This window comes from Cervus elaphus, chromosome 4 (genome assembly GCF_910594005.1).
Source record: "Cervus elaphus chromosome 4, mCerEla1.1, whole genome shotgun sequence".
NCBI classification, from domain to species: Eukaryota; Metazoa; Chordata; class Mammalia; order Artiodactyla; family Cervidae; genus Cervus; species Cervus elaphus.
The window spans coordinates 37,278,979-37,303,067 of NC_057818.1; the positions used below are offsets into that span (position 1 = coordinate 37,278,979).

General features: G+C 36.0%; 1 protein-coding gene across 4 annotated transcripts in view; it reads left to right on the plus strand.

The window, feature by feature from the left end:
• The first annotated feature begins 442 nt into the window (after positions 1-442).
• NFAT5 (nuclear factor of activated T cells 5) overlaps positions 443-24,089 on the plus strand; it is a 117,478-nt gene continuing 93,831 nt past the window's right edge. For 2 of the 4 annotated variants that reach the window (XM_043898946.1, XM_043898947.1), the window contains exons 1-2: positions 443-858; positions 2,598-2,651. In XM_043898946.1, the coding sequence (XP_043754881.1) occupies positions 786-858; positions 2,598-2,651 (127 nt within the window). In that variant the 5' untranslated portion in view covers positions 443-785. Of the gene's footprint in view, positions 859-2,597; positions 2,683-24,089 lie in introns of those variants that run through there. The other 2 variants (XM_043898948.1, XM_043898950.1) reach the window with 2 other exon arrangements.

The following is a 24,089-nucleotide window of genomic DNA, read 5'->3' on the forward strand; positions in this document are numbered from 1 at the left end:
ACCCCAAAGGAGTGGTAACTCCAAGGGACGCAACTCCATTCCCCTCTGAAACCCCACGCCTGCCCGCTCGGGATGTCCCGGCTCTGGGGGAGGGGGATGTCTCCCCTCTTCCCGGAGACACCTCGGCACCCCTAGGTCTGTGTCCTGCGCTCAGCTCGGAGCTGGGCCAGCCGCCTCCGGCTTGCCGCCATCAGGTCGGTGCAAATACCTTTTCCCTCCCCGGGGCCCCAGGCGCGGACACCTCCCAGCCTCCCTCCCTCCCTCTCGACAGGCGGGGCCGTTTCCCAGCTCGGGAACAGCAGCCCCGGGCCGCGGCTGCAGGAAGCGGAGCCCTTGTTGATGCTGTTCCGTGGCGCGCCTCCCCGCCCTCCGGCAGTCGCCTGGGCTATTCCCAGCTCTGGGGCGCCCCCCTCCGCGCCTGCGCAGTGCCTCGCGGGAGGCGGGGCTCGGATTCCTGTCAGCGGCGGCGGCGGTGGCGGCGACCGTCAGTTTTCGCTGAGGAGAAGCACGAAACGGACCCGCTGGCTCTCCCCTTCCCTTTCCCCGGTCCTGAACCCCCCTCCTGGCTCGCCGGGAATTAGTCCCCGTGGAGTTCCCCCTCCTTCCCGCCGCTGTTTCCTCGGTTTGTCGGCTCGGTGGAAGTCACTGCCCTCGAGGAGGAGGCAGCGGCAGCCGCCCTCGCCTGCCGCCCCCGGTTCGGTGCCCGCGGTCCCGGAGAGGAGGTGCCGCCGCCACCGCCGCTCCCCCCCTCCCGCTGCCCTCGGGCCGGGCTGGGTCGAGTTGCGATGCCCTCGGACTTCATCTCATTGCTCAGCGCGGATCTAGACCTGGAGTCGCCCAAGTCCCTCTACTCACGAGGTGAGTCAGGCTGGGGGCTGGGGTGCGGGGGGAGCGAGGAGGCCCGACCCAGGGGGAGCCGAAGGGGGCCCGGTCGGGGGGCGGCCGAGCCTGCGCCGGGATGGCCTGTCTTGGGGTGCGTAGTGAGGGGAGGCCGAGGGGCTGGGGGTGGTGGTGGAAGGGGCCCGAGAGGAGTGGCGGCCCCTCCCCCGCGGAGCCGCCCGCCGCCCGGGGCCCAAATGCCGTTGGCCCCCGGGTTTCTGCGGCCCCCGGTGGCTCTGAGCGCCCCTCGGTGACGGGCCTCTCCCCTCTCCCCGAGCGGCCCGGCCCCGGCCTCCCCGGGTTGGGGATCACCCAGGACTGGGCCCCGCGCTGGAGCCGCCGCGATCCGGGCGCCGTGGCTCTTCTTAGTAGAACCACCCTCCCCAGCAAAGTTGCCCCCAAAGGGGGAGTGTAGCCTGGAGCTGGTTCTGGGTGCAGGATCACCATTTTTCTCCCCCTCCAGGTTGTTTGTGCGCCGTGGTTCTCCCCCCCTCTCTCCGGCCTAGTCCACTCCCTCCCCTTGTTGGGACGGCCCCCCTCGACCAGGCGTCCTTCTTTCCTCGTCATCTTATTGCTGGAAAGAGCCCGAATTTTCTTTTCTTTTCTTTTTTCTCCCTTTCCACCTCTGTGGCATTCTAATTACTTACTTCTCCCACTGTTTTACAAAGAAATGGGTGCTCTCTCTGCATTAGTTTTATTCCTCTCCTGCCCCAGGGGGTACAAGCTCAGGGCACAGACGCTGTCCTTTGAGAATTTTCTCTTTCGTTAACGTTCTGAGGCTTGTTGCAGGGAGGGGGCATTGGACAGAGTTTCCAGTTTTAAAACTCTGTTGGCTAAGGCTTGGAGGGGATTCCCGGGATATAAAATATTAACACTTGAGCTGATCTCTACTGGGGTTAAATTCCTATACTGGACACAAGAATGTGTTAGAACAGGTTCCTTGTGCAAGGGCCATCAAACCAAAATTCTCTCACTGCACTCTTCACCACTTTTTAAAACATTGAGAAGGGCTAAAAGGTATTATCGGGCTATTAGCTATTTGTTTTGATGTGTTTAAAAAAAATGTTTACCAGTGTGGACCTCTTCACTGAGAAATTCAGGGTTTCTTCAGTTTTGGGTTTGATGTATCCACCCGCTGATCCCACCTCCTCCAAAAAAGGCTGCTTCAGCCTCACCTTCTTGTATCTAAATCGCTTAAGTGAATCCGAGTGCGATGGTTTACTCTGAGAGGTACTGAGCTTTATAGAGTGACGTTTGTAGAGTCCTACTTAGTGACTGTAGCCATTGTCTTGTTGTTGCTCTGATGACTTTAGTTGGCAATCACCATCCTGTAGGATGTTTTTCGGGCAACATTACCTGAAGTAGCTTGAAAATATTATAATTTTGAGTGTCATAAGGAAGAGACAGTATCTAGAGGTGATCCTTAGAGGAGGGCTAATGTGATACAATTGGGTGTTAAAAATAGTCAAGACATTAACACCATTTGTGCAGTAATCATCAGATAATTTTCCATGAAACAAATGCTTTATGAAGATCTTAAGTTTAGCGTGAAGACCAGTGTAGAGGCAATCCAGCCTTCCTGTGCAGAGAATACATTCACAAATACAGACTTTAGCTCTTAAAAATACGTGACAATTATATAAGAGATGTATGCTATCCTTGGCTTTTTTTTTAGTCATTCAGCATAAAAAGTACTTAATGCTTTTTGTGTTTTTCAGATTCTCTGAAGTTACACCCATCACAGAATTTTCATAGAGCTGGACTATTGGAAGGTCAGCAAAGTGCCATTTTAAAGCATATTGTGTGAGTATGCAAAGGCTTTCTCTAAAATGGAGTTTAAATGAGAAACTTTGCAAACTCATACAATGTAGTTTACTCCTGAGGAGCCTGATCCTTCTTTTAGAGCAGCTGAATGTTTTAGTGGATTTTATTGCTGTGTTTGATGTCCTTAGCTATTGTATCTGTTTTGAGAAGCTTTGGGGAAAAAACCCACAAAACTTAAAAATTATGTGTTGGGTGTTCTACTTTAGAATTCTGTATCTTGATTCAAGTTTTTTACAAAGCAAACTGAATGTGAAAAGGCTCTAACATTAAGTAAGATAATGAATATAACGAAGAGTGACACCGAACACATGTTTAGTTTGAAAAGTCAAAATTTAGAACTTCTATAGGCTGAGCATTTCAGAATGGCATATTAATTATTTATTACAAAAGCAGTGATGTTATTACTGTTGCATCATTTTTAAGGATGAGAAAAGCCAAGTAATAGAGATAATGATTGAGTTATGCTTAGGAAAAAGGGTTTTAGAAAGTTCTGGAAATGTTAATAGACTGTAGAACAAATGGCTGACAATTACTTTAGAAAACTTTATTCTGTGTTGCCTTAAGCGTTCTAAAACCAAAAAAAAGGACTACTTGTTTTGCTTTTGTAGTTTTTGAAGTGATTTCACATATGTCATTTTTGAATTTTATAGTCCTGGGAATTGGACTGCAAGGACATTAACTTCCTTATGATGAGTAACCTGAGGTTGAAATTAAGAGACTTGGGGAGGGGAGAGAGTCATACAGTAGCAAAGTAAACAGTGCTTTTGTGTTGTAGTTGGTACTTTTTACCCAAAACCAAGCTGCCTCTGTAATATATATGTAACCCATAACTTAAGCATTTTATGGTCCACTTAAAAAAGGCCCTAAATATTTAAGTTTGACTTGAGTGTAGGTTTTTGCCTCCCATATGGTAGCCTGGTATATATAGCAAGGGAAAAGTGGGTTTTGTATGTAAGCTTCAATTTGAATACCATTTAGCTACTTATTAGCGCTGTGACCTTGGGCAAGTGATTTTATTTCTCTAAATCTTAATATTCTTTTATTAAAATGTATATAATCTCTTAAATTTAGTGAGCTAATGTGTATGAAAGTGCTTAATATAGTGTCTGGCTTAATGTTGTATATTTGTTCCTTAGGTATCAGCCAAGTTGTCTTAACTAATTTAAAACATATAAAATGTTCTCAAATGAATTAGTTATTACATTTATATTTATAAAAAGTCCATAGATATATATTAGTATAAAAATCAACTACAATTTGAGGCAAGGAATTTCTGAAGTGTCTCTTAGTGAAGCATATTTGTTGTTTTTATTTGTAATGTTCAATTTGTGACCATGTTGTGAAGTCACATTTGCCTGTATAAATATGGGCAACAAATCAGAATGTTATAATTGTGGAGATATCAGGCAGGAGAAAGAAAAGAAAAAAAAAAGCATGTTAATTACTTAAGCAAATGTTTTGAAATGCAAATAGCAATTTAATATGTATATTTATATGTTTAACCAAAATGCTTTTACTAATTTTTCATTTTGGTTGAGAGGATATTCACTTATTTAAAGTAAGATCACCCTTTACAGATTATATATAAATTGTAAAATGTGTTAAGTATCAAGTTTGTCATATCCTTTTATATCTTTGATACAAAGTATCAAAAGAAAGTTGTTTGCTTGTGTGATAAAAGAGTTTAATCTATGCACCCTATTCTATTTTCAACCTTTTATTATGGAAGTTTTAAAGAATGTACAAAAGTAGAGAGAATAAAATGATGAAGCCACATAGACCCATGACCAGACTTTAACAATTATCAAAGTATGTCTACTCTTCTTAATCCTCTCTCCTCCCTCAAGCTGTATTAAAGCAAGTATCAGACATCATAATCATTTCATGTATAAATACCTCTGTATTAGAGTGATATTTCTTATATTACTTCTTAAAATACTCTTTTATTCCATGAAATACATAATCTAATTTATTTCAACAAGATACAATATAGCAGGAGGCTACTGTTTCAAGTGTATAAGAAAATCTATGCTAGATTTGTAGGTTATGTGGTCAGACTTAGGTTCAGATCCTTGTTCGACATTTGTGTAGATCTCAGCTTAGTCATTTAGTCTTTCTGTGCTTCAGTTTTCTCTGTTTTTGAATGGGGACAATAACAGTATCTTCATAGGTGTTGTTAAGATTATTTAAGGCAAATTCATATAAAGCATTTAACCTGGCACATAGTAAACACAGTAAATGTTACTTTAATTTTAAAAATTTAAACAGTCATCTGCATAGCTTTTACTGTGTGCCAGGAACTTTACAAATAACTCAATTCTCGTAACAACTATTTGAGATCATTATTATTACACCATTTCACAGATGAGGAAGCTAAGGAGGCATAGGGAGTTTCAGTAACTTATATAGAGAGTCACACAGCTGATAAGTTGTAGAGACAAGATTCCAAACCAAGTAGTCTCACTTTAGAGTCTGTGCTGTACTAAAGTACTAAACTCTACTGACTTGCTATGATATATAATATGAAGTATTGTCTAGTAATATTTATTGTATGCTTATGTCACTAGTCCAGATTTCCATCTGATGACTAAAAAAATCAGTCCTGAGTGGGGTTTCCCAGGTGGCTCAGTGGTAAAGAATCCGCTTGCCAGTGCAGGAGACTCAGAAAGATCCCCTGGAGGGAGGAGATGGCAACCACTCCAGCATTCTTGCCTGGGAAATCCCATGGACAGAGGAACCTGGTGGGCTACAGTCCACTGGGTCTCAAGAATCTTGACATGTCTTAGCAACTAAACACGTGTGCACAGCCCAGAGTTAGGGAATTTAGTTGTTATCATACAATTTGTTAAGCTTTTTAAAGAACGTAGGTTTTACAAATTAAAGTTTTTTGCGGGGTGCGGGGGATTTGAAACAAAAGTTGGAAAACCTACAGTTGAGTTTTTAGCTTTAAAAATAGTTTCAAAATCTCTTTACTATTCAGTTTGTTTGCATTTATCTTAACATATCAGTTGTGGACCTTTTTGCTCTGTCTCCTCCTTTTTAAGAACAGGAAATTAGGTTTTTTGCTTTTTTTACTTGAGATATAGTTGACATATATTAGTTTCAAGTTGACAACAAAGATTTGATATTTATATATATTGGGAAGTGATCGCCATAAGTCTGGTTAACATCTGTCACCCTACATAGTTCTGCTACTGCTGTTTTAATGTAGTGGTTACCCAACAGTAGGAAAACCGTCTAGCTAGTTAATATAATGATTCATAGCCATTAAAATAATGTTTCTGATGACCCCATAGTTACATATGAAACTCTTAATAAAATAAGTAAATAAAAGACATTGTTGTAATTACATCAAAAATAGTTTGCATTAAAAAAGTCCTGGACAAAAGTATATTCTGCAGATTTTTACCTTTTGATTCTATTTTTGCATTTTCCCTACCTTTTTTAAAGAAGGTAGTTTGTATATATTTTTTAAAAAATAAAGTGGTTTACACTTAACAGCGTTCAGACTTTAAGGCTAGGATTCTTCTTTGTTGTGCCTGGAAAAAAATGTTCAAAAAAAGGTACCATTTCTTAACACTTTCTATATTAAAAAAATGTTTATTTTGGCATATATAGTTTGCTATGTAAAAACTGACATACAAAAATAAGCAATAAGAGGTCATTCTAGAAATACCTATAGAGATGTAATATAAGTTGGTAGAAAATCAGATAAAACAGGGAAAATAATATAAGCAAATTAGAAAAAATAGAGTAATAAAAACAGGGGATTAAAATTTTAAAATTCTTCAAAAAGTATGAGTTAAGAGATTACATTAAAATACTTTTAAAAGTATGAGTCAAGAAATTACATATGAATCAAATTAAAGAACTGGTTAGATAAGAGCTAAACACTAATATGATGTAACCCTGATACGACTTAAACATTTAAGACTGGAAGATTTTTAAAAGAAAAGATGAAATATTGTAATGAGTTAGGGAAAAATAAACTACTTAAAAAAAAAAAACCATTACTCTAAATCTATTAGATATTGTACCATGCAGTAATTTTACTTTATAGTTCAAAATTGAAAATCCTAAAAATAGTAGCAGGTTTTTTTTTTTTTTAAACAGATTTTAATGGAATATTACTGGGATAATTAATTACCTTTAAATCTGGTTTATTTTTTTCCTAGGGCTTGTGTTCATAAGATAGTTAGACCATACATGATGATGTGTATTAAGATAACTTACTGGAAAGGACTTTTTGGAAATATTTAATGTTGAAAGTACTCTATTGAATCCTTTTCTGGTTTAGAATCTATTAATCTCTATTTTTTATACCTAACAAACTAAAAATATTATTATGGAAATAATTATAGAAAGGAATTTTAAACATAACAAAATTATACCTAGTTCATGCCAACTTTTTGTTTCTAGGATCCATCTCTCTGATTTCCTTTCATTTGTTTTTTGTCTCTACCTAAATTCTGTTTCTCATTTTTTCAATTTTAATTTTTATTCAGTACTTGAATTCGGTTACTTATAACAGTGAAAGGATAGAAATACATATTTAATCAGATGGTTCTTGGTCTGCTCTTAATTCACTCTTGACTCTACTGTATTTATTCCAGGAGTTCCCTAAAACTTGAAAATGAAAGTACAGAAAGACATTTCTTTTTGTGATCGATAACTATATAAATAGCCACTTTTTATTAGAAAAAGTTGACTCATTAGATTGTTTTCTATTAAGGATAACATGTAATTAGAAAAAAATAAAGATCAAATTAATCTGAGCCATCAGTTGGGCCTGATTATATAGTGATAGAGGATAATTCTGTTAACTTTAGAGAGGTAAAAGATGTTCTTCAATAGTAATGTTGCTTATTATACTCTTTTCTTGTTATTAAGATTTTACTTCAAGTTACGTGTAAGAGATTCATGTGTCTTTTATTTCCTGTTGTCTTAATAAAAATCAAGATTAAAAAAACTAATGAAGTATAATACACTAATTATAAACATGTACTTGAATGAAAAGGTAGAAATCATCTTTATGGATTAACTATAGATAATGATTTCAGCTTCCAAGTATAAATAAAACCTGATGTTGTAATGAAGAATCTATATTTTTGGTTTAAACTAAAGATGCGATGCATGAGATTTTTCAGTTACTTATATTTATTCTTAATAACTATTAAAATAGATTTTTTCCTCTTTTATTTTTAATATTTGCTTGAAAAGTTGTTTAGTTGCTTAAATCGGTAATGATTATTACTGCAGGCCAGCCATGAATCCTTATCCTGTCTTTCCCATTCAGAAATGTTATTAGTCCTTTAGTAAATTTGGTACTTGGTTTTTAAAATGAGACAAGAACAGAAAAGTTACTAATAAATAGTGAGCCAATTTGTTGATTACTCTTTACAAATTTAGTTTAAAAAAAAATCTACGTAAAGCCATCTTTGTAGGACATGTTAGAAGAAACAATGTTGGTAAAGAGAAGAAAGAGTTAATTCAATGTTAGTAATAATTGAAAGCATTTTTTGAGCAATTTGTGTTTATCAGCTTTTACAGATATTTTCCACATTTAATCCTCAGAAAAATCCTGAGAGTATCTCTTTTCATCAATGAGGAAACTGTTAGACAGATTCACTGATTTTCTAAGGTCACATAGCTAGCTAGGCTGGAATTTGAAACTTGACTATTTTTACTCCAGAGTTTTGAGTTTTTACTTACTCTCTTAACAGTACAAATATTTGGTAATTGGCATTTATACTTCAGGCCCTAATAAGATTATACCACTGTTCAAATGGTGTAAAAAGAATACCTTGTGTAGATTTCTTTAGCTTAACAGTTCCCATAAAATAATGGGAGAAATTCTATAAGCTACACATAAAAATCAGTAAAGATTATGATGATGACCCTTTTGAGGAATATTTTAACACTCAAAATTAGCAAATCAATGCGTGACTTTGGTGGGTGTCTTTAAGATTTATCTGAAGCACACTGCTGTTTGAACCTTTGTTTTGACTGATGATGGTGCTCAAAAGTGAAAAGAAAGGGAAGGGGTAAGCAAGCCACCACCTAAGGAGAACTGCTTTAAAAATGGAGGATGCCGTGGGTCTCTGCATTTCTTTGGCAGTAGTTTTACAGAAGCTTAGAAGTCCCTGCACCCTATTTCTGCTGGTATGTTTCAGAGCCTAACTAAACCCAAGAAGAAATGAGCAATAGAAAAAGCAGTACTCATAGAGTATTGGGAGTTAGTTCTGTTTCTTGCTGTGGTTGGTGTTAGTTTCTGAGCTTGCTGAAAATTGTTAGGCAGTAGAAAATCTGGATATTAATTTTGGTTAAGCCTTTAGACCACGTGGATAATCGTATAAGTGGTCTTTTTCTCCAGCAGGGACATTATCATCAGACTTGCTTACCTACGAGTTGTGAGGAAGAATAACTGAAATAATGTTAGAGGATTTTGAAAAAAATAGTGATATTTTGCAAAAGGCCCTATTAAATTTAGTTTGGTTCTTCTTTCCACTGTCTCGCTCTCTTTTCCCCCCAGTCTTCCCATTTTACCCATATCCCCATTTTCTCATGGTTCTCTCTACATTTTGCTTGTTGGTTTTGCTGTTACTTTTTGTATCCTTTCTTTCCTCTCTTTTAACAAAAACAGACCATCTTTATAGAAGTACACAGGTATACCCATTTTAAATGTTCTTTGAGTTTTACAGGTACACCCATTTTAAGTGTTCCTTGAGTTTTTAACAAGTATATACATTGTGTAACCACTATAGACAGGCTATAGAACATCCTAACAGGCTATAGTCATCCCATAAAGCTACCTCTACTCTTTGTAGTCAGTTCTGCTCACTCCAGCCCCTCAGGCAACTACTGATCTATTTTTCCTTACCATAGATTAGTTTTGCCTTTTTTAGAATTTCGTATAAATGGATTTATACAGTACACACTCTATTTACAGTATACAGTGTGTACTCTTCTCTTTAATTTTGTTGTTCAACCACCATAACCTTCTAAAAAGGAAAACGAGTTTTTTAAAGGACATAAGTTAGTAAGGCATTTTTTATTTCTGTATTCTGAATGTAGCCAAGTGTAGTTTATTTTAGAGATAATTTTTTTATGCCTAGGTGCAGGGTTATAGGTTATGTAGCCATATTATTGTTATATTATTATAGTAATATCATGATTATTCATTCACTCAAAGTGAATTTATTCCCATGTATCCTGGCCACGTATTGCTTATAGTTTAGTAACAGAGATTGTATGTAAATAACAGTGATAACACAGAGTTTTAAAGGGTTTTATAATTCAATCTAGAGTGGAGGATGAAGTTAATATGAAGTTCCTGTTTGTTAATAGGAAAAAGCTTTTGTGTAGAGTGTATCTGAGTGTTATTTGTCCCCCTACTTAATAACTGTAAATTGAGGTTTAAAACTTTAAACTTTCTTTTTGAAACCATTTAAGTCTTCAGAAGGTTATAGAGTTGAAGAATATGTAGAGGGTATGTACTTATTTATACTGATCATAAACTGAGTTTTCCGTCCCATGTGAGTACTATCTTGTGCTTGATTGTGTATTATAAATAGTAATTTTGAGTAAAATTCATGTTTGCCCAGTAGTCATATTATACTACTAGTTTGAACATTAGACATTAAAATGCTTTTGTTAAACAGTGTAACAGAACAATTAAATGTTTGTTGATGAAGGTGTGATTAACCTTAACTTTTTGCTTGAATTAAAGTTTTCATTATAGCAATACTGTAAAGCAGTTATCCTTCAATTAAAAATAAATTAAAAAATAAAAATAAAGTATTCATTACAATTTTCTAGGGGAGTCAATTAAAATCTTGTATTTAAAAGTGTCTGATAGCAGTAAAAAATCCAAACATAGTCTTAACAAGCAGCTATCCTTCACTGTTGATTTGTAGTTAAAAGTCTTAGAGAGTTTGTTACTGTTACTGTTTTTTTTCCAGTTTTTAAGTAACAACTTGCTTGTTGGGTTTAAATTCTGAAAGGAAGATTTCTACTTAAAAAAATACTCCTGTAAATTATAACTAATGATAATAAATGAAAGTTCACAAGTATAAATGCTCAATTTATAAGTACCTAGATGATGGGCAGTTATAAGTACTTGAGAAACACTATAAATTAAAAGTTTACTTGAATAAGGTTTTATAAAATTGTATTGTGAACTCCAAAACTTTCCTATATTCTTTTTCATTTTTATTGCTAGGTTATATTCTAGTCTAGACTTGAGGTGATGTAAAGTAAATGAATGGGAAATATAATTTTATAATTATTTTTGAAGAACTTTTCATTTTCTTAGTTTACTTTTGCTTATGATATTGTGTATAGAGTGAAAATTTATATATAATAATTGAATAATATGCCTTGGATAAAATCACCACTTAATTCCTTTAAAAACTCTTTATTGCTTTAAAAAAAAAAACCTGGATAATGAAGTTATTGAAGAACATTAGTTAACCAAATTACTTCTCTGTTATAGTAAGCATAAATAACATGTTTATAGTGTAAAATATAGTAAATAAAAACTAAAAAATGACTTTTTTAAGAATGTTTCCCAAATTTCACAAGAGTGGATAACACTGTAAATTCTGCATAGGAAAAAAAAAAATTACTGCATCCTGAATTGAGAACAAATAAAAAGAAGAGTTGAAATCGAAGAATATGAAGTGATTTTCTAATAAATTCATGATAAATTTTTTTTTAATAAATTCATGATAAATTAAAAGTGGTAGGGATGATAATAAGTAAATCAAAGTCCTACTTACTTAACTGAATTGTGAATAAAAACAATTTAAAAAACATATTACTTAATAGCTATGTAATTTTAGGCAAGTTATTTAACCTTTCTAGTTAGTTTTTCTATAAAGTGGAGTTAATAGATTCATATATTTGTTATGAGGATTGGATTGGATATTTGTTAGTATTTCTAAAGAGCTTGAAATAGTGATTGCTATGTAGTAAGCACTATATAGATATTTATTAAATAAAATTCATATGTAGAGATAAGTTATTTGGCAAACATACTTACTCAAGATACAGTAAGGAAACAGGGTTTTATTATGATGCATAAGCTTCTGAACACCCAAATCAGATGTTGTTAAATTTATATGCTGAAGCTTAGATATGCACAGCAGTATGTCTTGCAGGATTTATCTTCCTAAAATATAAATTTAATCATATTGTTTGCTTAAAAAAATCCTATAATGGTGCCCATGGGCTTTAGGATGAAATCCAAATTCTTAAAGACCTACCTGGTTCCCGATTATCTTTTTGTTTTAATTGTGATGAAATTCATAGAGCATAAAGTTTATCATTTTAATAGTTTTAAAATGTATAATTCAGTGAGTTTTAGTCCATTCATAGTGTTGTGCAACCAACACCATTATATAATTCCAGAACATTTTCATCACCCCAAGCAGAAACCCCTTACTCATTTAGCAGTCATTCACCGTTCCCTTCCCCACCCCCAGCCCCTGGTAGCTACTCATCTGCTTTTTTGTCTCTATGAATTTGCCTATTCTAGACATTTCATATAAAACAAATCATATAATATGTGGTCTTTTGTGACTTCCTTGTTTCACTTATAATGTTTTCAAGGTTCATTCATGTTGTAGCATGTATCAGGAATTCATTTCTTTTTATGGATGGATAATATTCCATTAAATGGATACATACTTTTTGTTTATCCATTCATTTATTAGTTGATGGATATTTGGGTGGTTTTGGCTATTCTGAATGTTTATGTATAAGTTTTTGTGTGTGTGGATGCTTTCATTTCTCTTGGGTTGCTACTGCTGCTGCTACTAAGTCGCTTCAGTCGTGTCCAACTCTGTGCGACCCTGTAGACAGCAGCCCACCAGGCTCCCCTGTCCCTGGGATTCTCCAGGCAAGAACACTGGAGTGGATTGCCATTTCCTTCTGTCTTGGGTTAGGCCAGTGCAAATGGTGGGTCATATGGTAACTCTTTTATCTTTTTGAGGAACTGCCAAACTGCTTTCTACAATAGCTGTACCTTTTTACATTTTCAGCAGCAGTATAGGAGGGTTCTGATTTCTCCACATTGTTGTCATTCTTACTGTTGTCTTTTTGATTATAGCTATCTCTAGTGGGTAGGAAGCAGTCTCCTGGGGTTTTGATTTATATTTACCTGATGACTAATGATGTTGAATATCTTTTCATGTGTTTATTTGCCATTAATATCTTTGGAGAAATATTAATTCAAGGCTTTGCTCATTTAAAACTGAACTGTTTGTCTTTTCGTCGTTTAATTGTAGGAGCTCTTGTTATATTCTTTTTACAAGTCCCTTATTAGATAAATGATTTACCAAAATTTTCTCCTGTTCTGTGAATTGTCTTTTCACTTTCTTGGTAGGCTTTTGATGCACAAATCTTTTTAATTTTGTTGACATCTACTTTATCTGTTTTTGTTGTTGTTGCTTATGCTTTGTGTCATATTTATGAAACTGTTGCCTAATACAAGGTCAGAAAGATTTACACCTATGTTTTCTTCTGAGAGTTTTGTAGTTTTGGCTCTTACCTTTAGGTCTTCAATCCATTTTGAGTTAGTTTTTGTCTATGGTGTGAAGTAGGGATTCAGCTTCATGCTTTTGCATGTGGATATCCAGTTGCCCCCAGTACTATTTGTTGAAAAGGCTGCTGTTTCCCATTGAATGGCCTTGGCACCCTTGTTGAAAATCAGTTGACTGTAGGCATATGGATCCTCAGTTCTTTTCTATTCATCTGTATGTTTATTCTTATGTCAGTCTCACACTGTCTTGATTACTGTAGCTTTGAAATTAGGAAGAATGAGTCTTTAAATCTTGTTCTTTTATGAAATTGTTTTGGCTATTCATGGTCCCTTGATTTCCATTTGAATTTTAGAATCAACTTCTCAATTTATGCAAAAAAGTGAGCTGTGATATTAATTGGGGTTGCACTGAATCTGTAGGCCAGTTTGAGGAGCATTACCATATTAATAGTATTCAGTCTTTATGAACATGGGATGTGTTTTCCTTTATTTAGGTTTTCTTTCATTTCTTTCAACAATGTTTTATAGTTTTCAGAATATAAATTTTGCATCTTTTAAGCATCTATTTTTAAGTATTTTATCCTTTTTAATCATTGTTTTTAATAAAATTATGAAAATAATTTGAAGAAAGACCTCTCAAAACATAGGAGAGCTTTAGTACTAAAGTAATAGTTTATGCATGTGATCAGGAAATGAAACCCAAACCACAATAAGGTAACTGACTGTACAATATTAGAATCGACCATGGAAATTAAAGCTGCAATAAACCATAAAGAGCTTTTAGTAAAGTCCAGGTTTGTTTAAGAAGTTATACTGATACCTTGTTTCTCAAGGACAGGACTACACCTCACATTCTCTTATGTGGTACAAGTGCCTTATATCTGAAAGGTGCTTGAATGAATGAGTGAATGAGTGAATACCACATCCAAAAAAGAAGGAAGGAATGGTTTTGGAAGTCTGAGGATTGTGCTCTAGTTATATAAACCATGTAGAAAGCATTGATTGGAATAATAATTAAATTAAAATTATTACAGGTGGAAGGATGCCTAGGCCTTTAAAGAATTGGAGCTGTTTAATCTGTTAAGATAAAGGTTTAGGTAATTAAGATGAAAATGGAGGTAGATTTGATCACTAAATCCGGGATACTCAAATAAGAAGGTTCTCTTGAAACTTGACCACCTTCACCCATTTCATTTACAACACCCACCCTCCCCCACCCCCAAAACCACCAGTCTATATCTTTGAGTTCAGTCTTTAAGAAAAAATTTTGATTGCTCATATAAGTGAGATCATACAATACTTGTCTTTCTGTCTGACTTATTTCACTTAGCATAATGCCCTCAAGGTCCATTCACATTGTTAAATGGCAAGATTTCCTTCTTTTACGGCTGAATAATATTTCTCTGTGTAGGTGTGTATATATATCACAACTTGTTTATCCATTCATTTATCGATGGACCCTTCAGTTGTTCCTTGTCTTGACTGTTGTAAATAATGCTGCAGTGAAAATGAGGGCGCAGATACCTTTTCAAGATAGCTGTTTTGTTTTCTTCAGGTAAATACCCAGAAGTGGATTGTTGGATCATATGATTCTACTTTTAGTTTTTAGGGGGAACCTTTGTACTGTTTTCCTAGTGGCTGCATCTGACTGACATTCTTGAGCACAGGAATTGATGGTATTTAAATAAAAACATATTAGTTAAATGAAAGAAATATATAGGTGATTGGCTATAAGGAAACACAGTATGAAGAGTCTAACTACATTTTATTGATGAGGTTAACTGTTCCTGTGTATTTAGTTTAATAGCAAAATACTGCTCGTGCTATTAAACATATTTATTTAAGTTATATTTAAGAGCATATTGACTTTAATATATTTTTCATAAGTATTGATAAACATAAATGTTTTAAAATGAAGGCACTGATTTAATAAAAATATAGTAAATTGATAAGCACATGAAAAGATTTTCAGCATCATTAGTCATTACAGAAATGCAGAACAAAACCACGGTAAGATACCACTTCAGATCTACTAAGATGGCTATAATCAAAAAGTCAGGAAAAATTAGTGTTGATAAGTGTGTAGAGAAATAAGCTCACATATTGCTGGTAGAGTATAAAACAGTACAGCCACTTTGGAAAATAATCTGATAGTTCCTCAAAAAGTTAAACACAGAGTTACCATATCCAGCAATCTCATTTCTAGATACATACCCAAGAGAAATGAAAACATCTGTACACATAAAATCTTGTATATATATGCTCTTAGCAGCATTGTTCATAATAGACAAAGTATGGAAACAACCCAAATGTCCATTAACTAATGAATAGATGGATAAACAAAATGTAGTATGTCAATTTAATGGAATAGTATTTGGCCAAAGGAATCAATTACTGATACATGCTGCAACATGGATGAGTCTTGAAAATATGCTTAGTGGAAGAAGTCAGTCATGAAGGACCACATACTGTATGATTCCATTTATATAAAATCTACAGACTAAGCAGATCTTGAGAGGCAGAAAGTAGATTAGTAGTTCCTAGGGATGGACAGTGGTATGGAGAATTATAGTTAAACCATTTGAAGTTTCTTTGGAGAATGATAAAGATATTCTAAAACTTATTGTGATGATGGATGCACAACTCTGTACTGAAAGCTAAGTTTCCATTAACGGGTGAAAGGATAACTAAAATGTAACAGTGGAATATTATTCATTCTTACAAAGGAATGAAATTCTGATATCATCTTACAACAAGGATTAACCTTGAAAACATATGCTAAGTGATATAAGCCAGACACAGAAGGACAAATATTGTCAGTTTCCTTGGAGTATCTAGAATAAAGACAAAAGGTAGGATAGTGGTCACCAGGGACTATGGGGAGAGGGCAATGAATTATTTTTTAATGGGTTTATATAGAGTTTATGTTTGGGGTGATAAGTCCTAGAAATGAATAGTAGTGATGATTATTGTACAACATTGTGAATGAACTTAATGCCATTGAATTGTTGACTTAAAAAATGGTTACAAAGGTACATTTTATGTATATTTTACCCCACACATGAAATGTTTAAAAAAGTAATTTTAAGACTGAGATATAGTAACTTTTATTTTGGTAAAGTTAATGAAACAGGTAATTGTGTGGTGGCATATGGAAGGGAGACTGTTTCATTTTCCCATGTAACACTGTACATTAGCTGACTGAATAATTTAAATGTGCTTTAAATGTAAATAGGATAATACTGAGTGTGCTACAGTTTACAATAATCAAAAACAAAATTTTGATGAGCACGATTAGACTACAGATGAATTGTTGAAAAATTCATGAAGTAGATTAACCTCATATAGATTGGAAATTTTTTTGACTATTAATATGCATAGTTGAATCATTTTGGTAATTTCTCGAAAGCAAATGTTTATATTTAATAGTAGCATGAGGATTGCAGTTTTCCAATAAATGTCACACAATAGTGACAGTGAGCTAGGAGGAAGAAAAACTGCATAAATGAAGTGAGATATGCTTCTATAACTATGGAAGCTATTTGGTTGTTGTTCAGTCACTAAGTTGTGTCCTACTCTTTGTGACCCCATGGCCTGCAGCACCCCAGGCTTCCCTGTCCTTCACCATCGCCTGGAGTTTGCTTAAACTCATGTCCATTCAGCCAGTGATGCTGTCTTAACCATCTCATCCTCTGCTGCCCTCTTCTTTTGCCTTCAATCTTTCCCAGTGTCACGGTCTTTTCTAAAGAGTCGGCTCACAGTCATCAAGACAGTATGGCACTGGCACAAAGACAGAAATATAGACCAATGGAACAGAATAGAAAGCCCAGAGATAAATCCACGGACCTACGGACACCTTATCTTCAACAAAGGAGGCAAGGATATACAATGGAAAAAAGACAACCTCTTTAACAAGTGGTGCTGGGAAAACTGGTCAACCACTTGTAAAAGAATGAAACTAGAACACTTTCTAACACCATACACAAAAATAAACTCAAAATGGATTAAAGATCTAAATGTAAGACCAGAAACTATAAAACTCCTAGAGGAGAACATAGGCAAAACACTCTCCAACATAAATCACAGCAAGATCCTCTATGACCCACCTCCCAGAATACTGGAAATAAAAGCGAGAATAAACAAATGGAACCTAATTAAACTTAAAAGCTTTTGCACAATAAAGGAAACTATAAGCAAGGTGAAAAGACAGCCTTCAGAATGGGAGAAAATAATAACAAATGAAGAAACAGACAAAGGATTAATCTCAAAAATATACAAGCAACTCCTCCAGCTCAATTCCAGAAAAATAAATGACCCAATCAAAAAATGGGCCAAAGATCTAAACAGACATTTCTCCAAAGAAGACATACAGATGGCTAACAAACACATGAAAAGATGCTCAACATCACTCATTATTAGAGAAATGCAAATCAAAACCTCAATGAGGTACCATTGCACGCCAGTCAGGATGGCTGCTGTCCAAAAGTCTACAAGCAATAAATGCTGGAGAAGGTGTGGAGAAAAGGGAACCCTCTTATACTGTTGGTGGGAATGCAAACTAGTACAGCCACTATGGAGAACAGTGTGGAGATTTCTTAAAAAACTGGAAATAGAACTGCCATATGACCCAGCAATCCCACTGTTGGGCATACACACCGAGAAAACCAGATCTGAAAGAGACACGTGCACCCCAGTGTTCATCGCAGCACTGTTTATAATAGCCAGGACATGGAAGCAACCTAGATGCCCATCAGCAGATGAATGGATAAGGAAGCCGTGGTACATATACACCATGGAATATTACTCAGCCATTAAAAAGAATTCATTTGAATCAGTTCTAATGAGATGGATGAAACTGGAGCCCCTTATACAGAGTGAAGTAAGCCAGAAAGATAAAGACCAATACAGTATACTAACGCATATATATGGAATTTAAAAAGATGGTAATGATAACCCTTTATGCAAAATAGAAAAAGAGACACAGATGTACAGAACAGACTTTTAGACTCTGGGAGAAGGCGAGGGTGGGATGTTCAGAGAGAACAGCATTGAAACAAGTATACTATCAAGGGTGAAACAGATCACCAGCCCAGGTTGGATGCACGAGACGGGTGCTCAGGGCTGGTGCATTGGGAAGACCCAGAGGGATGGGATGGAGAGGGAGGCGGGAGGGGGGATCAGGATGGGGAACACATGTAAATCCATGGCTGATTCATGTCAATGTATGGCAAAAACCACTGCAATATTGTAAAGTAATTAGCCTCCAATGAATAAAAATAAATGGGGAAAAAAATAAATATTAAAAAAAAAAAAATAAAGAGTCGGCTCTTCCCATCAGGTGGTCAAAGTATTGGAGCTTCAGCATCAGTCCTTCCAGTGAATATTCAGGGTTGATTTCCTTTAGGATGGATTGGTTTGATCTCCTTGAAGTCCAAGGGACTCTCAAGAGTCTTGTCCAGCACCACATTTCAAATGCTTCAATTCTTTGGTGCTCAGCCTTCTTTATGGTCCAGTTCTCACATCTGTACATGACTACTGGAAATACCATAGCTTTGACTAGACAGGCCTTTGTCAGCAAAGTGATATCTCTACTTTTTAATACTCTGTCTAGATTTGCCATAGCTTTCCTTCCAAGGAGCAAGTATCTTTTAATTTTGTGGCCAAACGGTGATTTTGGAGCCCAAGAAAATAGAGTCTGTCACTGTTTCCACATTTTCCCCATGTATTTGTCATGAAGTGATGTGACCAGATGCCATCATCATAAGTTTTTGAATATTGAGTTTTAAGCCAGCTTTTTCACTTTCCTCTTTCACCATCCTCAAAAGGCTCTTCAGTTCCTCTTCACTTTCTGCCACTAGAGTGGTATCATCTGCATATCTGATGTTGTTGATATTTCTCCCAGCAACCTTTTTTTTTTTTTATATTTCTCCCAGCAACCTTGATTCCAGCTTGTGATTCATCCATCCCAGCATTTTGCATGATAAACTCTGCGTATAAGTTAAATAAGCAGGGTGATAATATACAGCCTTGTTGTACTCCTTCACAGTTTTGAATCATTCAGTTGTTCCATGTCTGGTTCTAACTATTGCTTCTTGACTCGCATTCAGGTTTCTCAGGAGACAGGTAAGATGGTCTGGTATTCCCATCTCTTGAAGAATTTTCCACAGTTTGTTGTGATCCACACAGTCAAAGTCTTTCACATAGACAATGAAGCAGGATTAGATGTTTTTCTGGAATTCCCTACTTTCTCTGTGATCCAACAAATGAATGTTAGCAATTTGATGTGTTTCCTCTGCCTTTTCTAAACTTAGCTTGTACATCTGGAAGTCCTTGGTTCACATACTGCTGAAGCCTAGTTTAAAGGATTTTGAGCATAACCTTGCTAGCATGAAGAGTGAGCGAGTGAGCACAATTGTCCTGTTATTTGAACTTTCTTTGGCACTACCCTTCTTTAGAATTAGAGTGAAAACTGACCTTTTCTAGTCCTGCAGCCACAGCTGAATTTTCCAAATTTGTTGACATATTGAATGCAGCACTTTAATAGCATCATCTTTTAGGATTTGAAATAGCTCAGCTGGAATTCCGTCACCTCCACTAGCTTTGTTTGTAGTAATGCTTCCTAAGGCCCACTTGACTTTACACTATCTTGGTTCATGTACCTAACATTCCAGGTTCCTATGCAAAATTGTTCTTTACAGCATTGGACTTTACTTTAATCACCAGACACATCCACAGCTGAGGGTCATTTCTGCTTTGGCCCAGCCGCTTCATTCTTTGAGCTATTAGTAATTCTGGATCTGTTGGTAATTGCCTTCCACTCTTCCCCAGGAGCATACTGGACACCTTCTGACCTGGGTGCGGAGGCCTCATCTTCTGGCCTTTTTGTACTGTTTATGGAAATTGTAAACCCTATTAAGTCTTATAAAAGTGTTCTTTTTGTATTTATATGAATCATTAGTAGAGGATAATGAGGACCCTGTACTGTTAGATTATTAGTTTTTGTTCATTTTCTTAATGATATCTTTTATCTTTTTATTGTTTTTTAACTTTTATTTTATATTGGAGTATTGTTGATTAACAATGTGTTAGTTTCAGATATGCAGCAAAGTGACTCAGTTATTCATATACATGTACCTATTCTTTTTCAAATACTGGTATATTAATAAAGGTGTAATTGTATTCATCAGAGGACCTGGGTAAAATGCATTGTTGGGTAGTTCAGTATTTGTTTTGTGTAAGCATTAAAAGTGCTTAATTTATTTTCTTTTGGTCCTCAGACTACTAAAATGTTCTCTATTTAAAAGGACGTTCTCTTAAGTTATTGCCACAGCTCAAGTTTAAGTTTGAGAATAAATGAGAGAATTTAAATATGATTCAGCTTAATGAAGTTAAATTTATCTTGACTAGTACTTGTAAGTTTACTGGTAAATGCTTATTAATCTGTACAAGTAGGGTTTATGAATAAATAATATTTTAGGTGTAAATAATTTACAGTAATTTTTGTAGAATGACTAGTGCTTTTACTGAGTACTGATTTCATCACAGATTCCCCAACTTAATATTGCCCCTAATTACAGAAACCAACCTACTCCTAAGAATATGTAAGATTAGGTCTGTAATCAGGCTTGGCTTTACTCATTTGGTGAAATTATGATGGGCTGCTTGAGGTGGCAAACTTCAGAAGGGAGATGGCCACTAATTCTAAAATTAGAAAGGTAACTTAAAGCTGAAAGATAGCTAGTGAGTAATTGTGTTCTCATCATACTTGCTTATTTATGTCTAAATCCAAAGTACATTTTCTCTTAAATTTAGATGTGCTTTGTTCTCCTATACATTTATACTAGTATTTCTTGAACTGACTGTTAGGCCTTTTTAGAACATCAATTATCAGCCAATATAGAAATAAACTGTATGTTGGAATCTCCCAAGTAAAATAGATTTAAAAGTGAAATTTAGCAAAACTTTATGAATAAAACAGAAAAAGTGAACTATGAAAAGTAAGATCTTTTGGAAAAAAATCATTGTAAATTGGAACCTATAATGTTGCCCAGGAGAGAGAAACCATTTGTTAGATAGGTCAAATTAGAGAGATTTTTGTGGAAAGCAAGGTTCTAGGCCTTCCGTTAAGAACTGTTTGAATATTCACCACTGTCTAGTTCTGGAACCAAAGATGGAGTAGAGCGTTACAGGGAGGATCCTTCATTACTCTGGGAAGGACCCTCCCTGTAATGCTCTGCTCCATCTTTGATTTCCTGCTTCCTTTTTAGCAGGACATTGTTCATCTACTAGTGTGTTAATTGCATAGGGAAGAGACCATGGGTCGTAGTAAACTTAACTCTTCATAAAGGGACAGTTGGGATATGCTGTGGGACAAGTACCATTTAAGCAATTCAGATGTGGATGTGCTGTATTAGGACAGATAAGCAAATCCACATTTGGATTGCTAAAGATCCTTAAATGTAGATAAAACTTCAATGTGAAAATTCAAAGGATAATATTTGGTAAAAATAAGGGAGTAAAGAAGTTTTCTGAGTTAAAATAGCTAGGAATACTGGAGAAGGAAATGGCAACCCACTCCACTGTTCTTGCCTGGGGAATCCCAGGGACGGGGGAGCCTGGTGGGCTGCCGTCTATGGGGTTACACAGAGTCAGGCACGACTGAAGTGACTTAGCAGCAGCAGCAGCAGCTAGGAATAGACAGACAAAAGCAATATCTCTAATTTTAGTATTCAACTACGATTGAATAGAAACTTCAGGATGATTCAGATAACTTCTTTGAATGTTCAGGGTAAGACTCTTGAATTCCAGATCTTTCTTATCTTCAGCAGGAAGTTTTCTTTTCTGATACTTTGTTACTTTATTTTTCACTATTCTTTTTCCGTATATTTTATCTATCATCATAGGTGATTCTTTGACACCCTGGGTTTCTAAAGAGCCTTCCTTACTTTGACATTTGTAAGTCTTCTCAGTACAGATTTAAATGAGTGCTAAATACCAATATGACTGAGCAACTGAACTGAAATACCAACTGACTTAATACTGATTAAGTATTAATAAATAATTCTCAATGAACCAATAAATTGACAAATCTTGCTTTAGATGATTGGCAATGATATATAACAATGGTTTCCTGATAATTTTTAGGTTTGAGCATTTATTTAAAAACGAAAACCATATTAGCTGAAACTCAGGATTTTTCAGGAGAGGTGATTCATAATTCAGAACAGTATTATTTCTTCTTTGTATCATTAAAATAAAACTCAGTTGAATTTCAGCTTGTAAATATTAGAAAATTGTTGTTTACAGTTACTTTGTCTCAGGTTATATGGAGAAAATAACTTCTAAAGTGGTTTAGATAGCCATATTTTATGTTTAATATTCTATAAATTTCAAGTTGTGTTCTCTATCTTTTTCTAGCCTTTCCTCCCCTTACTTGTTGTTTAACTGCTCAGTTGTATCTGACTCTCTGTGACCTCATGGACTGTATGTAGCATGCTCCCCTGTCCTTCACCATCTCCTGGAGTTTGCTCAAATTTATGTCCATTGAGTCAGTGATGTTATCTAACCCTCTCATCCTTTGCTGCCCTCCTTCTCCTTTTGCCTTCAATCTTTCCCAGCGTCAAGGTCTTTACCAAAAAGTTGGCTCTTCTAATCAGGTGGCCAAAGAACTGAAGCTTCAGCTTCACCATCAGTGCTTCCAATGAATATTCAGAATTGATCTCCTTTAGGATGGACTGGATGGATTTCCTTTTGATGTCCTTGCAGGCCAAGGGACTCTCAAGAGTCTTGTCTAGCACCACAATTCAAATGTATCAGTTCTTTGGCACTCAGACTTCTTTATGGTCCAATTATCACATCCATACATGACTACTGGAAATACAGTATTTGACTATACAGGCCTTTGTCAGCAAAGTGATGTCTCTGCCTTTTAATACTCTGTCTAGCTTTGTCATAGTTTCCTTCCAAGGAGCAAGTGTCTTTTAATTTCATGGCTGCAGTCACCGTCTGTAGTGATTTTGGAGCCCAAGAAAATAAAGTCTCACTATTTCCATTTTTTCCCCATATATTTGCCATCTATAGCTCTTGTATTGGACTAAGGACACAATATAAGAGGGAATCACTCTTACAAAGTTCACAGTTGAGAGAAAATAAAATCAGCAAACTTTAAAATAATGCACTATGTGCTTTATTAAAAATAAAGGGTGTTATGCAGGTAGAGAAGAGGGAGTCTTTAACACTGTTTGTAAAGGATCAGCGAAGGCTGCACAGGATATGTGACTCCAGATGTCAGTCTTAAACACTGAAATCGGCATTTAGCAGACATTTTTAAAATTAAAAATTATTATTTTATTTTTTTGTGGAGAGTTGAGAGAATGTCAGATTTAACTACATTTTTTACTTATATTAGTGTCCAAAATGAATAAACTAGTTTTAGATTACCAGTGTGTTTTGAATATTATGGATTATGTGTATACCTTTACTAAATATGAGTAAATGCATTAAACAAATCTTTCTGCGGTGTGCCGTATCTTAGTTCCCTCACCAGGGATCCAAGTCATGCCACCTGCAGTAAAAGTGTGGAGTCTTAGCCACTGGACCGCCAAGGAAGTCTTTAAACAACAAATCATAGTCAGAATTTTATTTTAATTGGTCAAGTTTAAAAAAAATTTTTTTTAATAAGTTTCTGTATCTCTCTGTGCCTCTGCTGCTGCTTCTGCTAAGTCGCTTCAGTCGTGTCCGACTCTGTGCGACCCCATAGATGGCAGCCCACCAGGCTCCCCCATCTGTGGGATTCTCCAGGCAAGAACACTGGAGTGGGTTGCCATTTCCTTCTCCAGTGCAT